Raw genomic sequence first — 16,040 nt, 5'->3', positions numbered from 1 at the left:
CCTCCAGCTCCCACACTCCCTCCCTATCTCTGTAACCTCCTCCAGCTCCCACACTTCCTCCCTATCTCTGTAACCCCCTCCAGTCTGTAGACCCCCTCCCTATCTCTGTAACCTCCTCCAACCCCTACACACCCTCCCTATCTCTGTAACATCCTCCAGCTCCCACACTCCCTCCCTATCTCTGTAATCTTCTCCAGCCCCTACATCCCCTCCCTATCTCTGTAACCCCCTCCAGCCCCTACACCCCCTCCCTATCTCTGTAATCTCCTCCAGCTCCCACACTCCCTCCCTATCTCTGTAACCCCCTCCAGCCCCTACACCCCCTCCCTATCTCTGTAACCTCCTCCAGCTCCCACACTCCCTCCCTATCTCTGTAACCCCCTCCAGCCCCTACACCACTCCCTATCTCTGTAACCTCCTCCAGCCCCTATACCCCCTCCCTATCTCTGTAACCTCCTCCAGCCCCTACACCCGCTCCCTATCTCTGTAACCTCCTCCAGCTCCCACACTCCCTCCCTATCTCTGTAACCCCCTCCAGTCTGTAGACCCCCTCCCTATCTCTGTAATCTCCTCCAGCCCCTACATCCCCTCCCTATCTCTGTAACCCCCTCATCCCCTACACCCCCTCCCTATCTCTGTAACCTCCTCCAGCCCCTATACCCCCTCCCTATCTCTGTAACCTCCTCCAGCCCCTACACCCGCTCCCTATCTCTGTAACCTCCTCCAGCCCCTACACCCCCTCCCTATCTCTGTAACCGCCTCCTGCCCCTACACCCCCTCCCTATCTCTGTAACCCCCTCCAGCCCCTACACCCCCTCCCTATCTCTGTAACCTCCTCCAGCTCCCACACTCCCTCCCTATCTCTGTAACCTCCTCCAGCACCTACACCCCTCCCTATCTCTGTAACATCCTCCAGCCCCTACACACCCTCCCTATCTCTGTAACCTCCTCCAGCTCCCACACTCCCTCCCTATCTCTGTAACATCCTCCAGCTCCCACACTCCCTCCCTATCGCTGTAACCTCCTCCAGCCCCTACACCCCCTCCCTATCGCTGTAACCTCCTCCAGCCCCTACACCCGCTCCCTATCTCTGTAACCTCCTCCAGCTCCCACACTCCCTCCCTATCTCTGTAACCTCCTCCAGCTCCCACACTCCCTCCCTATCTCTGTAACCCCCTCCAGTCTGTAGACCCCCTCCCTATCTCTGTAACCTCCTCCAACCCCTACACACCCTCCCTATCTCTGTAACATCCTCCAGCTCCCACACTCCCTCCCTATCTCTGTAATCTCCTCCAGCTCCCACACTCCCTCCCTATCTCTGTAACCCCCTCCAGCCCCTACACCCCCTCCCTATCTCTGTAACCTCCTCCAGCTCCCACACTCCCTCCCTATCTCTGTAACCCCCTCCAGCCCCTACACCACTCCCTATCTCTGTAACCTCCTCCAGCCCCTATACCCCCTCCCTATCTCTGTAACCTCCTCCAGCCCCTACACCCGCTCCCTATCTCTGTAACCTCCTCCAGCTCCCACACTCCCTCCCTATCTCTGTAACCTCCTCCAGCTCCCACACTCCCTCCCTATCTCTGTAACCCCCTCCAGTCTGTAGACCCCCTCCCTATCTCTGTAATCTCCTCCAGCCCCTACATCCCCTCCCTATCTCTGTAACCCCCTCATCCCCTACACCCCCTCCCTATCTCTGTAACCTCCTCCAGCCCCTATACCCCCTCCCTATCTCTGTAACCTCCTCCAGCCCCTACACCCGCTCCCTATCTCTGTAACCTCCTCCAGCTCCCACACTCCCTCCCTATCTCTGTAACCCCCTCCAGCTCCCACACTCCCTCCCTATCTCTGTAACCCCCTCCAGTCTGTAGACCCCCTCCCTATCTCTGTAATCTCCTCCAGCCCCTACATCCCCTCCCTATCTCTGTAACCCCCTCATCCCCTACACCCCCTCCCTATCTCTGTAACCTCCTCCAGCTCCCACACTCCCTCCCTATCTCTGTAACCTCCTCCAGCCCCTACACCCCTCCCTATCTCTGTAACCTCCTCCAGCCCCTACACCCCTCCCTATCTCTGTAACCACCTCCAGCCCCTACACCCCCTCCCTATCTCTGTAACCTCCTCCAGCCTCGACACCCCCTCCCTATCTCTGTAACCTCCTCCAGCCCCTACACCCCTCCCTATCTCTGTAACCTCCTCCAGCCCCTACACCCCCTCCCTATCTCTGTAATCTCCTCCAGCCCCTACACCCCTCCCTATCTCTGTAACCTCCTCCAGCCCCTACACCCCCTCCCTATCTCTGTAATCTCCTCCAGCCCCCTACACCCCCTCCCTATCTCTGTAACCTCCTCCAGCCCCTACACCCCTTCCCTATCTCTGTAATCTCCTCCAGCCCCCTACACCCCCTCCCTATCTCTGTAATCTCCTCCTGCCGCTCTTTTCCTTTGTTCATTCATGGGTTGAGAGCATCACTGGCTAGGCAGCATTTATTGCCAATCCCTAAGAGTCAACCACATTGTTGTGGGTCTGAGTCACATTTAGGGCAGACCAATTAAGGATGGCACTTTCCTTCCCTAACAGACATTAGTGTCCTTCACTATACCCCTCGCTATCTTCATAACCTCCTTTAGCCTGTACACCCCTTCTTATCTCTGTAACCTCCTCCAGCACCTACACAATCATCCCTATCTCTGTAACCTCCTCCAGTTACTACACGCTTATCTCTGGAATCCCTACAGTCCCTACATCCCTCCCAATCTCTGTAACCACCTCCAGTCCCTACACCTCTCCCTTGCTCTCTCACCTGCTCCAGACGCTACACCCCTGTCTTTCTCTGTAACCTCCTTTCGCAAACATTCCTCAGATGTCTCTGTGCTCTTCCAGTTTGGCCTTTCTTCCATCTTTAAGATGCTCCTTAAGATTCATTATTTTGGCTCTTTGTTTGAGTTCTTCTCCTTTTGTTTTCTCTTTTGCTCAATGTGTGATTTTTGTGTGATTACAAGCCTCAAAAATGCCTGAGCCTGGTTTAGTACACTAAAGGTGTTGTGTAGATATGAATTGCTGTTTCTGTGTGAACAAGCACTTTGATCTTTCACTGAAGTGGAATCCCTGATGGTGTTTATACCTCTCACACAGATCTCGACCTGGCAGAGTGAGTTGGCCCACTTCAGAACTCTGCTGTCTACCATCAACAACATCCTTGCCCATCACTCTCCGGTGCTGATCATTCAGCGATGGAGCCGTGGATTCTTGACAAGAAGAAAGTTGAGGTGTTGATTAACTTCCAAATGAATACCTATTATCCTTGTGGTCGATGCCTGGTACTAACTCACCATCTACTAACACAGTGATTTAAAATTCTCATTCTTGAGTTCAAATCTATTCATGGCTTCTCTCCTCCCTACCTCTGAAAATTCTTCCAGTTTTGGTCTGCAACAACATCTCTGATTTTTAACACTTGATGATTAGTGGTCATACATTCAGTTGCCTGGACCGTAAGCTCCACCAGCCTTTCCATCTCACCATTTTTCTATTTCAACATTCCTTAAAACTCATGTTAAAATTTCTGGTCTTCAGTTATGTTTTCTGATGTCAGCACTCTGTCTGATATATGATTGCCTAAAATGTCTTGAAACTTTTTACCTACGTTCAAAGTTGCAAATAATTACAAGTCATCCTTCTTTTATATCAGAATTGTGTGTGTACAATTTGATTGGTCAACAGTTTTAAGAAGCAGAGTGTCCAGACTAACATGTTTTCTTGAACCCACATCACCAAAACACAGGTGGTGTGGTCCTTTGGAATGTTTCCCATTTCTGGGATCCTGCCAGTAGATAATGCGTTGCTTCACTCACTAACATTCAAAACAGTGACTGCGCTCCAGAAGGGGATGGAAGTGAACTGCCTTTGAGTCAACCACTACCTTTAACACTGGCAATGCAAATCTTTTCATTTGTTTTCATTTATTACAAGGCTACTTCTGCAGAATTTGATACTGTTACTAACTCACACTAGAGCAGATTCACCCATCACCCCCACTCCTGTGCTTCCTGATCTACATTGGCTCCTATTCCAGCAGCACCTCACATTTAAAATTCCATCCTTAGTCATAGAATCACGAAAGTATAGAGCACAGAAAATTCCCTTCATTCCACTGAATCTGTGCCAGTCAAAAACAAGCACCTAACAATTGTACTCCAATTTCCCAGCACTTGGCCATCACATTGTTTGCCGTGACATTGCAAGTGCACATCAAAGTGCTTCTTCAATGTTATTATGATTTCTGCCTCTATCACTTTTACAGGCAACGAGTTTCAGATTCCCATTACCTTCTGCCTGAAAATGTCTTTCCTCACATCCCCTCAAACCTCCCTCCCGAAACCATAAATCTACGCCTCCTGGACGTTGAATGTGTTTCATATTTTCTTCGTACTGTTGAACCATGGGGCCAGTTAAAAATCTTAAAACTGATGAAATAAAGAACAGGATAAATACTTCAGAAAACATGATACTAGGCAGCACAGAGCAGCCTACTGGATTGACACCCTTAAGCATAATCTTAAACATTCGCCTGATGCAAAGAGCTAACAGTGTGTACTATCTACGAACTGTGCTATAGGGTCACCTTGGCTTCAAAATCTGAGATTTCTGCTATCTAGGGTGTTAAGGCAACAGATACATGGGAACACCACCAGCTGCAAGTTCCCCTCCAAGCCACTCACCATCCTGGCTTGTAAATATATTACTGTTCCTTCACTGTCTCTGGGTCAGAATCCTGGAGTTCCCTCCCTAATAGTATTGTGTGTCAACCAAAGCAGGTGGACTGCAGTGGTTCAAGAAGGCAGCTCACCACCACCTTCTCAAGGGCAACTAGGGACGAGCAATATATGCTGGACCAGCCAGCAATGCCTACATCATTACTGACACTCTGACAGAGCAGCACTCCCTAAGCACTGACTCTCTGACAGTGTGGCAATCCCTCAGCACTGACTCTCTGACAGTGTGGCAATCCCTCAGTACTGACCCTCTGACAGTACGGCACTCCCTCAGCACTGACCCTCCGACAGTGAGGCACTCCCTCAGTACTGACCCTCTGACAGTGCAGCACTCCCTCAGCACTGACTCTCTGACAGTGTGGCACTCCCTCAGTACTGACCCTCTGACAGTGCGGTGCTCCCTCAGTACTGACCCTCCGATAGTGAGGCACTCCCTCAGTACTGACCCTCCGATAGTGAGGCACTCCCTCAGTACTGACCCTCTGACAGTATCAGACTCCCACTATTGCCCTCGGATTGTCAGCTTGAGCTGATTTTTTGCTCGAGGTTGCACCTTTGTGACACACGTGTCCTACCCACTAAGTTCTCAGTAAAACACAACTTCTGTTGGGTGTCTTATGCCATCATGTCACACAGCATTATGGTTTGAGGTGTGTGATGAGAAACGAGGTTCTCCCTATCGAGTAGGAGGGAAACCTGTTCTTGGTGGCTGTGAATTTCAGAGCCTTGGCAACAGTGTTGAATCTCTACGTCAGCAAGGGAAACAGCTGGCCAACATTCCAACATGTTTTTATTACACTTGGCCTGCCCCTGGTCAGAGTTCACAGAGTTGGGTACAGGCTGCATCATAATAGGAGGTTGTTGCTTACTCCAGACGATTTGCTTTGGTAAGTAGACTTGATCCAAGTGTTGAAGATCTCGTCACCTTTGTAATATGAAATGATAGCACCCATGATGCTGCACTTCTCTAGCTTCCATTCTAAGCATGCTAAAGGACCCATCCCTATAGGCAAGCCCTGTACGTACACAGGATCTGCTCAGATGATAATGCCGCCTAAAGATTTTGAAGGACGCCCTCATTGGAATAGGATATGATGCTTAACTGCCAATCACCAGTTTCAACGTGCCACAATGAAAAACCTCAACAAACTCCTCAAAAAACAGACCCAGGAAATGAGCAACAAAGTACTCTTAATTGTCCAATACTCCATGCAAACTACTCCATGTTCTTCGCAGCCTTCAAATACCATCGGTGACGATGAGCATTTCATCAAGATCATCCTTACACCTCTAAATGGGGAAGGTGACGACCTAGGGGTATTATCACTGAAATTGAAATCCAGAGACCCAGATAACATTCTGGTGATCCAAGTTCGAATCCCGCCATTTCAGATGGTAGAATTTGAATTCAATAACAATCTGGAATTAAGAATCTAATGAGGACTGTGAACCCATTGTCAATTGTTGGAAAGACCCATCTAGTTCACCAATGTCCTTTATGGATGGAAACTGCCATCTTTACCTGGACTGGTCTACATTGACTCCAGACCCACAGCAATGTGGTTGACTCTGAACTGCCCTCTGGGCAATTAGGAATGGACAATAAATGCTGCCTGGTCAGCAATGCCCTCATTCTATGAATGAATAAAGTGAAAAAAAAAGTCTTGCCTTCAAACAACCACCAAATCTTACACAGAGCACTGTTCACAGCAAACTACCCAGCCTTCTGGATAACATCGACCACAACACGACACAACCCTGTCATAGCAACCTCTGCAAGACATGCCAGATCATCGACATGGACACTACCGTCACACGTGGGAACACCATCCACCACGTACATGGCGGATACTCATGTGACTTGGCCAATGTTGTCTATCCTATATGCTGCAGGCAGGGATGCCCTGGGACACGGTATATTGGTGAGACCGTGCAGACTCTATGACAAAGAATGATTGGACACTGCACAATGATCCCCAGACAGGGATATTCCCTCCCAATGGGGGAACACTTCAGTGGGTCAAGGACATTCAGCCTCCGATCTTTGGGTGAGCATCCTCCAAGGCAGACTGCGAGATACACAACAACACAGAATCACTGAGCAGAAACTGATGGACAAGTTCCACACCCATGAAGACAGCTTAAACTGTGATCTTGGGTTCATGTCGCGCTACGTGTGACCCCATTGTACTGCTCTGTATCTGTAAACTCTTCCTTACTGTCCTGCTTTGACACCATCACCTTGGTAAATTATTGTGATCTCTCTACCTTAATGGGTTTGTACAGTTTTGGTTTACTTACTACTTTGGTTACGCACCCACCATGCGACTCTTATACCTACCTTGTTATTCCTGCCGTTTGGTTTGTCTCCAGCACCACTTTATTTTTAAAAGTTTTTGTAATTATCTCTCTGCCTCCTTTAATTAAATTATAGGTCATCCCATTACTTATTATTCAGCTGTTGACACTTTACTCACACTGTCTGACACTTCTGGTCACCAGCCAAGACTTATTATTCAACTTGTCTTTGCCCATTGATCTCCCTGCCTATAAATTCCGTGTCTTTGTGCTTCTCTCTTACTTCAACTGACAAAGAGGCTATGCTGTAAAAGCTTGTGATTTCAAATAAACCTGTTGGATTATAACCTAGTGTTGTGTGACTTCTAACATTCTACCTATTTGTGAGATTCAAAGATTTCACCAAGAGCACCTGCAACTTTCATTGATACTTTGTTCCATCATCAAATCTCACAACACAAAAAGAGATCCTTTGGTCATCATATTTATTCTTGAATATTTACATTTGAAACAGCTATCTGATTAGTCCCACTCTCCTGTCCCTGTTGCTCTGTAAGTTTTTATTTTTTTCCAACATTTCTCCAGTTCCCCTTCAAAGTTTACTATTGAATGTGCTGCTTTTGCCCCATGCAGTTCCGATGAAGAGTCCTAACCCAAAATGTTGACTTTGACCTGCTGTGTTCCTGTAGCTCCACACTGTGTTGACCCAGATCCCAACAACTCGCTGTGTATAACAATACCTCTCATCTCCCTGGCTGGGGCTTTTGCTTATTTATTTTGACCCGCATTGCTTCTGCTTCCTGCAACAGCTTCTTCTCATTGACCTGAACAAAAAGCTTTGTAATTCTGAGCACCGTAATTATATCTCTCCTTCAGCATTGCTGCTGAAAGTAAAACAGTCCCAGATTCTCTCATCACTGTTGTCGTTTTATTAAAGCTTGTTCTTTGTAGAAACCAGGACTGAATCACTAATATTATAGTTTGTTTACATTTTATTTCATAAAACCAGAGTTCCAGGTTCACGTAATGACAACTATGAGCAAACAAAAAAGCTGAGTGTCGAGCTATGCAGCCGTGGGATCCATGTACTGGAGGATGGCAGTGTGTGGGTAAGTCAGTGTTGCACCTTTTTTACCACACAAAATCACGTTACTTTGAGACATGACACCATGTACCAGAGCACTGGGTGGGACCGTGTATCAGGGGCACTGGGTGGGACCGTGTATCAGGGGCACTGGGTGGGACTGTGTATCAGGGGCACTGGGCAGTACTGTGTATCAGAGTACAGGGTGGGACTGTATATCAGAGCACTGGTTGGGACGTGTATCAAGGGGCAGTGGGTGCGACTGTGTATCAGGGGCACTGGGCAGTACTGTGTATCAGAGTACAAGCTGGGACTGTATTTCAGAGCACTGGTTGGGACTGTGTGTCTGAGCACTGGGTGGGGCTGTATATCAGCGCGCTGGGTTGGGACTGTGTGTCAGATCACAGGGTGGGACGGCGCGTCAGATAACAGGGTGGGACTGTGTACCTGCACTGAGATGCATTCTGTTTTATTTCCAAATCCAGTCCAATGGTTGTGCCTGTGTTAGTTGAATCAGTTTGCTGCCTCTGCTGTTACATTTTCACCACAGTCAGCGCGGCTGGTGGAGACGATAAGCAGCTCATGAAATGCAGCAGGTTTTACCCAGAGAGCTGTTGGTGGTGTAAAATTTGAATGCTTTTTTATTGGTGTTAGAACCATTAAATTATTCCAGTGCAGAAGGAGGCTATTCAGCTTGAGTGCACCCCATTCCTCTGAAGGGCACCCTACCCAGACCCAACCTCCTGTAATCCCACATTTCCCATGGTTAGCCCACCCACACACATCCCAAAACACTACAGACAATATAACATGGCCAATTTACCCAACCTGCATATCTTTGGACTGTGGAAGAAAACCAGAGCACCCGGTAGAACCCACAGAAGACACGGGGAGAATATGCAATCTCTATACAGTCGCCTGAGGCTAGAATCAAACGTGGGTCCCTGCCACTGTGAGGCCACTGTGCTGCCCTTGTTTAATTAATTGTAATCACAAAACAAATTGAAAAATTATAAAATTGAGCCCCCTCTTACTCTTCAGAGATGTTTTAAACTGCCTGGGATGATTTGTTACGTAGATTCCTTTAATTATCAATGTGTTCAGTACATCAGTAATGAAACTGTCTTGTTGATTAATTAGGTAGCAGGCAGCAGAGGTAAGGATGATGGCCGGTGCAACTCTATCCAGTTACAGATAGATAAAAACAAGCTGCAGATTGATTTGCTGGAGGTACGTCTGATTACTTGAGCTATTTCTGCCTTTGCTGGTTGATACAAAGGATTTTAAATGGCAAGGTGTGTCCCTGTGTTGATGTGGAGAGCACGCCCTGGTGGGCAGTCAGAAGGCTGTTCAACAGCCACTTACAAGCCCACTGATACTCCCGTACATCCCAGATGTCCTCGTTATTCAAGGACCGCAACTTCCCCCCGCAGTGATCGAGAACGCCCTCGACCGTGTCACTGATAAGTTGCAGTCACGGCTGAGGCTGCATTGAGAGAAGTGAAGCATTATCACTGCTAAGCAGGAGCTTTTCTTTCTGAGCCAGAGTCAAGCAGACCCACCCTGTAGACTGGAGAGGACAGCTCTCCAGCTAAACACCTGCAATAAGGTTAAGGTTAACTTCTCAACAGAAGCCTCATAAAAAGGAGGAGGGAGCACGGAAACAGCAGCTTCATAATGAGCAAGAGACAGAGGGTGACAACAGGGACAGCAGCTTCATAAAGACTGAGAATGGGGACAACAACAATCTATAAATAGTGGGAGAGTGTGTGGGGACAGTAGCTTCTTAAACAGTGTGAGAGATGTGAAAGCACTGTCAGAGAGAGCAGAGATTGCAATTTCATAACGAGCAGGAAAGAGCACAGGGACAGCATCTTAGAGAGAAAAAGAACAGGGACAGCAACTTCATAAAGGGAGAGACAGAGAGAGGGAGACCAGGGACTACAGCTTCATCAAGAGCAGGAACAACAGCTTCTCAAACAACATTGGAGAGAAGTTCAGTAGCTTCATAAAGATGGGGAGAGTGCAGAGACTATATAGAGAGAGAGAGACAGAGAGAGGGCAGGGACCCCTGCTTCATAAAGAGTGTGTGTGTGTGAGAGAGAGAGGGAACAAGAACAGTAGCTTCTCGAACAATGTGAGAGAAAGGGTCAGCAGCTTCATCAAGAGAAGAGTGGAAGCACCTGAGAAGGGAAGTAACAGTTAGAATAGTATCCAGCAGCAGAGAGCCCCCTTCAACCTGTTTCAACCTTTAAGAGCTGAAGTGTAATGTCACAGGAAATCATAGGTGATTGGTGAGTATCACTTCCCTATGTCTTTTGATTAACCAAGTGGCTTAAATCAGAAAATATTGTTGCAGCTGGAGAGTACAGTTTGGAAATTTGCATTGAAGATCCAAATTAATGAATGAAATAGAATACCATAAACTGGGCAGCTGAGGTGTAGCAGCTGCGATAGTTGGAGCCTGGGCAGTGGTACAATCCATTTTGCCCTTATGTGTAGCAAGAGTCTGCAACTCAACAAACATTGGCTGCATGCTGATGAGCTGGAGTTTGAGCTGTGAACACTGCACAGATCAGGGAGAGGGGGAGGTAACTGGACCTGAGATTAATTACATCAAATATCGTCAGTGGTCAGGGGTAGGATGGTGTGACTGTGAGTGAAGCAGATAAGGAGATCTAGAATTTAGTGTTGGAAAAAGAATCTCGCTCTGGGTGTGGACAAGGGCACAGAATGTAACAAGGATGAGTGAACTGACCACAGCACTGTGGTTCAGAGAGCCATTCAAGTGGAGTATGAAAATAAATGTCAGTAACAGTGGAGTAGCATAGTTAGGGGAAGAAGTAGTGTTCTCTCCAGCAAATGCTGAGAGTCCTGAAGGCTGCATTTTTCTAACTGGTGCCAAGGCTGAAGAGCACTCTTCCAGGCTGGAGGGGAACTTGCTATGGAAGGGGAAGGATCCAGATGTGATGGTCCATGTTGGTACCAGTGACATAGACAGAATTAGGAACAAGGTTCTGCTGTGTGAATATGAGCAGCCCAGGACCAAGTTAACAAGAAGGTTTGCAAAGTTAATAATCTCCTAATTACTACCTGAACCACTTGCTAATTGAAGGAGAGCAAATAAGGTTCGAGTAGTAACTCAGAGTAACTCAGCATAGCTCAGAGATTGGTCTAGGAGAAATGGCTCTGATTCATTGGGGTTTGGCGACAGTCTTGGGGAAAGAGAGAGTTTTCCTACTGATACAGGCTTCATTTGAGCCATTCTGTGACCAATGTCCTAGCAAATCAAATAACTCAAGTTATAGATAGAGCTTTGAACTGATCAGTGGAGGAGAGGCTTCAATTGAAGAGAAGCTTAAAAACTCCAAAAGAATGGAGAGAGCAGAGGTGCAGAATAGTGAACATGAGAACAATAATCAAAATGTGACACAGAAGGGCAGAAACTATAAGCAGAAGAATGGAGACAGAAATGAGAATGAGAGAGAGAGAGTACTAGCAGTAAAATATCAAAGTTTAGGTCTCTTTATCTGAATGCTGCAGTATTTGTGACAAAGATAAATGAATTGATAGCTAAAATAAGAAGAATGAATATTACTTGACAGCTATTACAGAGACATGATTGCAAGGTGACCAAGTCTAGGAATTCAATATTCAAGGATTTGTTCTGCAGGAAGACATAAAAAGAAATAGGAAGTTTGATTGCTTCGTTAGTAAGGAAGGTATTAATGCAGTACTGCAGAGATCTGGGCGTCAGGTCCATTGTTCCCTGAAGGTGGCAACGCAGGTCAGTACAGTGGTCAAGAAGGCATAGGGCATGCTTTCCTTCATCGGACGAGGTATTGAGTACAAAAAAAATCAAAAATAATCAGAGGGTTAGATTGGGTGGATAGGGAGAGCCTTTTTCCTAGGATGGTGACGGTGAGCACGAGAGGGCATAGCTTTAAATTGAGGAGTGAAAGATGTCAGAGGTAGTTTCTTTACTCAGAGAGTAGTAAGGGAATGGAACGCTTTGCCTGCAATGGTAGTAGATTTGCCAACTTTAGGTGCATTTAAGTCGTCATTGGACAAGCATATGGACGTACATGGAATAGTGTAGGTTAGATGGGCTTGAGATCGGTATGACAGGTCGGCACAACATCGAGGGCCGAAGAGCCTGTACTGTGCTGTAATGTTCTATGTTTAACACAAGATGTTAGCTTGCAGATGCAGCAAGAATTAGGGAGGTCTTCTAAAACTAAACAAGGCACTGGTCAGAAACATACAGAGAGAATGCTGGAGAAAGTCAGCAGGTCTGGCAGCATCTATGGAGAGAGAAACAGAGTTAATGTTTCAAGACCGGCAATGGCTTATTCAGAACATTAGTTAGATTACATTTGGAAGACTGTGAACTGTTCTGGCTCTTATTGTGAGTGGGTTTGGAGCTTAGAAGTAGGGAGGTCTTGTTAAAACTGTATAAGGAATTGGCGAGGCTGCACCTGGAGTATTGGTCCCGAATTTAAGAAAGGATATACTGACACTGAAGACCGTTCAAAAGAGATTCACTTGTCTGATTCTTGGATGAAAGGACTGAATTGTCAAGTACAGGTGAACAGATGAGATCTTTATTCACTAGAGTTTAAAAGATGGAGGGGTGATCTTAGTCAAACGTACAAGATAGTGAACGGGATTGACAGGGCAGATGTTGAGAGGATGTTTCCATTAGTGACAGAATGTCAAACTGTCGGACATGTTTTTGGAAGAAGGGGCATTAATTTAAAACTGAAATGCAAAGGCATTTCTTCCTTCAGGGCACGTTGGTTGTCTCAAATTCTCGGCCGCAAAGAGTTGTGGAGGCTAGCTCACTGTAAGTATTTAAGGAGGTAGATTGATCTTTGAAATACTGGGGAGTTCAGGTCTGTGCATTGTAAATTGCATGAAAGAGAAGTTAAGGCATGATCTTGTTGAATGGCCAAATAGCCTACTTCTGCTATTTCTTATGTTCCTACATTCTGAGTTTGAAGCTGGCTTTGAACTTTCACATTGGTGCTTCTGTATGTGATCTGGATTGAGACTTCAGTGCCGTGGTGTCACTTTTGATGAACAACCTCTACCAGAAACAGTTATCCATCCTCTTTGCTGTGAGGCTGCTCAAACTCCGGACATAGCATTTCTTGTTTCAGATTGCATGCATTTATTTTTTCCTTCTATTCTTTTCTCAGCTGTATATGTTATTTTGATACATTCTACGCAATGAACAATTCTATATTGAATAACCTGTTCACATTACGTTCTGTTTGTTTAGGATCGGTGTGAAGCCAATGAAATAACTTCTGGCCTTTACCCACCTATTTCACAGTGGAAAATGGAGAACACTCCAAACCTTAAACCTAACAAAAGCAAAGTTTTTCATCCTAGAACATTTAGAGAACCAGCGTTTGACCCTAATTCAGGTAACATTGACCTAGAAGAGCAAACCTGTCTGGCCCATCTATACACATAGTGCTGTGCTTCATTCATATTACTGCACAGCACATCCCACCCCTTTTAAAAAATAATCATTCTCTGACTGTAAACCTCTGGCTGGTCAGTATTAATTGCACACCCCGAGGTGCTCTTGAGAAGTTGGTGGTGAGTTGTCTTCTTGAACAGAGGTAGTCCATGTGCAGAGCCACAATGCTATTAAAGATGAATTCCATGATTTTGAACCAGCCACTCTGAAGGAACAGTGATATATTTCCAAGTCAGGATGATGAGTAGCTTAAAGGGAAACTTGCAGGCAGTGGTAATCCTATGTATCTAATACCCTTGTTCTTCTCGACAAAAGTAGATGTAGGTTTAGAAGGTGCTGTCTGAAGGTCTTTGGTGAATTTCTGCAATGCAACCTGTAGATAGTACACACTGCTGTTACTGAGCATTGATGGGGGAGGGAGTGGATGCTTGTGGATGTGATGCCAATCAAGCGGCTGCGCTGTCCTGGATGCTGTCCAGCTTCTTGAGTGTTGTTGGAGCTGCACATTTCCAGGCAAATGGAGATCGCACTCCTGACTTGTGACTTAATTCTGAAGCCAGTTGGTGAGTAAGAAAACCAGATACCAATATTAATACTAGATTCATTACAGAAAGCAAGTTACAAAATGTCAAGACTCCTTCCATACTCATACTCAGTGTCCCAGAAGTCTCTCCTCATACCTCTTTTTGAAGTCCACTAATTGACACATTATTAGTTGAATTTAAAGGGGCTCTTTTGTGTTAGAACATAGAACAGTACAGCACAGTACAGGCTCTTCGGCCCACGATGTTGTGCCGAACTTTTACCCTAAACCTAAGGTTTACCTGACTCCACCCCTACCTTATACTATCATCCATATGCCTATCGAAGAGCCGCTTAAATGCTCCTAATGCTACTTCAACAAAAATCTCTCCTTAAGGTATTAAATCAAACCAAGTCCTTCAGCGCCCTTTACCTCTATATAGAGGTAGAGTCATACAGCATGGAAACAGACCCTTTGGTCTAACCAGTCCTTGCCGAACATAATCCCAAAGTTAAATAATCCCACCTTCCTGCTCCTGGCTCATATCCCGCTAAACCTTTCTTATTCATGTACCTATCTAAATGTCTTTTAAACATTGTAATTGTTCCCACATCCACCACTTCCTCAGGACATTCTTTCCACACACGAACCACCCTCTGTGTAAAACATTTGTCCCTCATGTCTTTTTTAAATCTCTCCTCTCACCTTAAAAATGTGTCGTCGTCCCCCAGTCTTGAATCTTTAACCTAAATAGTAAAAGTATGATACCATTCTCAGATGGTAGGCAGATTTTGAAGAGTCAGGTCTGTTACTCGCTGCAGAATTCCCAGCCTCTGACCAGTTCTTGTAGCCATTGGATTCCAATGAATTCAGAAGTCACACAACACCAGGTTGTAGTCCAACAAGTTAATTTAAAATCACAAGCTTTCGGAGCGTTACTCCTTCACCAGGTCACTTCACCTGATTTTGTCCGTCCCAGTCGAACAGCGGCACCTCCACATCACTCCAATAATGTCAGAGATTTATGTTGGCACAGAAGGAGGCTGCTCAGCCCACTGCAGCTAAGGGTTCATTGATAGCCCCAGGCTGTTAATGGTGGGGATTAAAGTGATGACAATGCTATTGAATGTGGAGGTGAGCTGTTTGAATTGTCCATTAAAGATGATCATTGTATGGCACTTGTGTGTCCTGAATATTGACTGCAACTTAGCAGCCTAAGACTACACTTTGAGCAAGTGTGCTGATTCAGACATAAAGATCAAATTGAAAAATTCAAGACATACAGAAAAAGAGGTGGCATTTCTATAGCCCAAGCATTTTACAGCCATGAAAGCACTTGTGAAGGATAACTACTATTATAAATGTAAGAAATGCAGCAGCCAACTTGCTCAGAGCTAAATCCCAACAACGGCTGGTTGAGGAATAAATGCTGGCCAGGACACTGTGGAGAACTGCCCTGTTCTTCTTTGACTTCCATGTGAGAGGGCAGAAGTCTCCAGTCTAACTTCCTCTGAAATCTCCAAATGTGCAACATTACGTCACCATTGCACAGCACTGTTGTGTCAGCCTGGATTGTCTGATGTTGAGGTGGCAATGCTGCTCAGTGGCTCAGAGCTAACATATTAGAGGATGAACAATCTAGTACATGTCCCATCACTGATCAAAACAAGTCCACACTGACCCTGACTTATATTTCAGACCGTGCACGCCTTTTATGAATGGCCTTCCAGTCCTGGCAGTAACAGTTCAAGCAATCGCTGAAGGAACAATCTATCATTGTGCTATGAAGATAAACTTCGATAACTTCGAGAACACTGCTCTGCAATTCATAAATATATTGAACAGTACAATAAATAGCTGCACAAATTA

General features: G+C 45.9%; 1 protein-coding gene across 2 annotated transcripts in view; it reads left to right on the top strand.

The window, feature by feature from the left end:
- LOC125456544 (leucine-rich repeat and IQ domain-containing protein 3-like) overlaps window positions 1-16,040 on the top strand; it is a 24,930-nt gene extending 8,890 nt beyond the window's left edge. For both annotated transcript variants that reach the window (XM_048539756.1, XM_048539754.1), the window contains 5 exons: window positions 3,136-3,269; window positions 8,083-8,182; window positions 9,298-9,387; window positions 13,442-13,589; window positions 15,870-16,040. In XM_048539756.1, coding sequence (XP_048395713.1) covers window positions 3,136-3,269; window positions 8,083-8,182; window positions 9,298-9,387; window positions 13,442-13,589; window positions 15,870-15,889 — 492 coding nt within the window. In that variant the 3' untranslated portion in view covers window positions 15,890-16,040. The remainder of the gene's footprint in view (window positions 1-3,135; window positions 3,270-8,082; window positions 8,183-9,297; window positions 9,388-13,441; window positions 13,590-15,869) is intronic.

This window comes from Stegostoma tigrinum, chromosome 8 (assembly GCF_030684315.1).
Source record: "Stegostoma tigrinum isolate sSteTig4 chromosome 8, sSteTig4.hap1, whole genome shotgun sequence".
NCBI classification, from domain to species: domain Eukaryota; kingdom Metazoa; phylum Chordata; class Chondrichthyes; order Orectolobiformes; family Stegostomatidae; genus Stegostoma; species Stegostoma tigrinum.
This window is presented reverse-complemented; position numbering and strand designations above follow the sequence as displayed.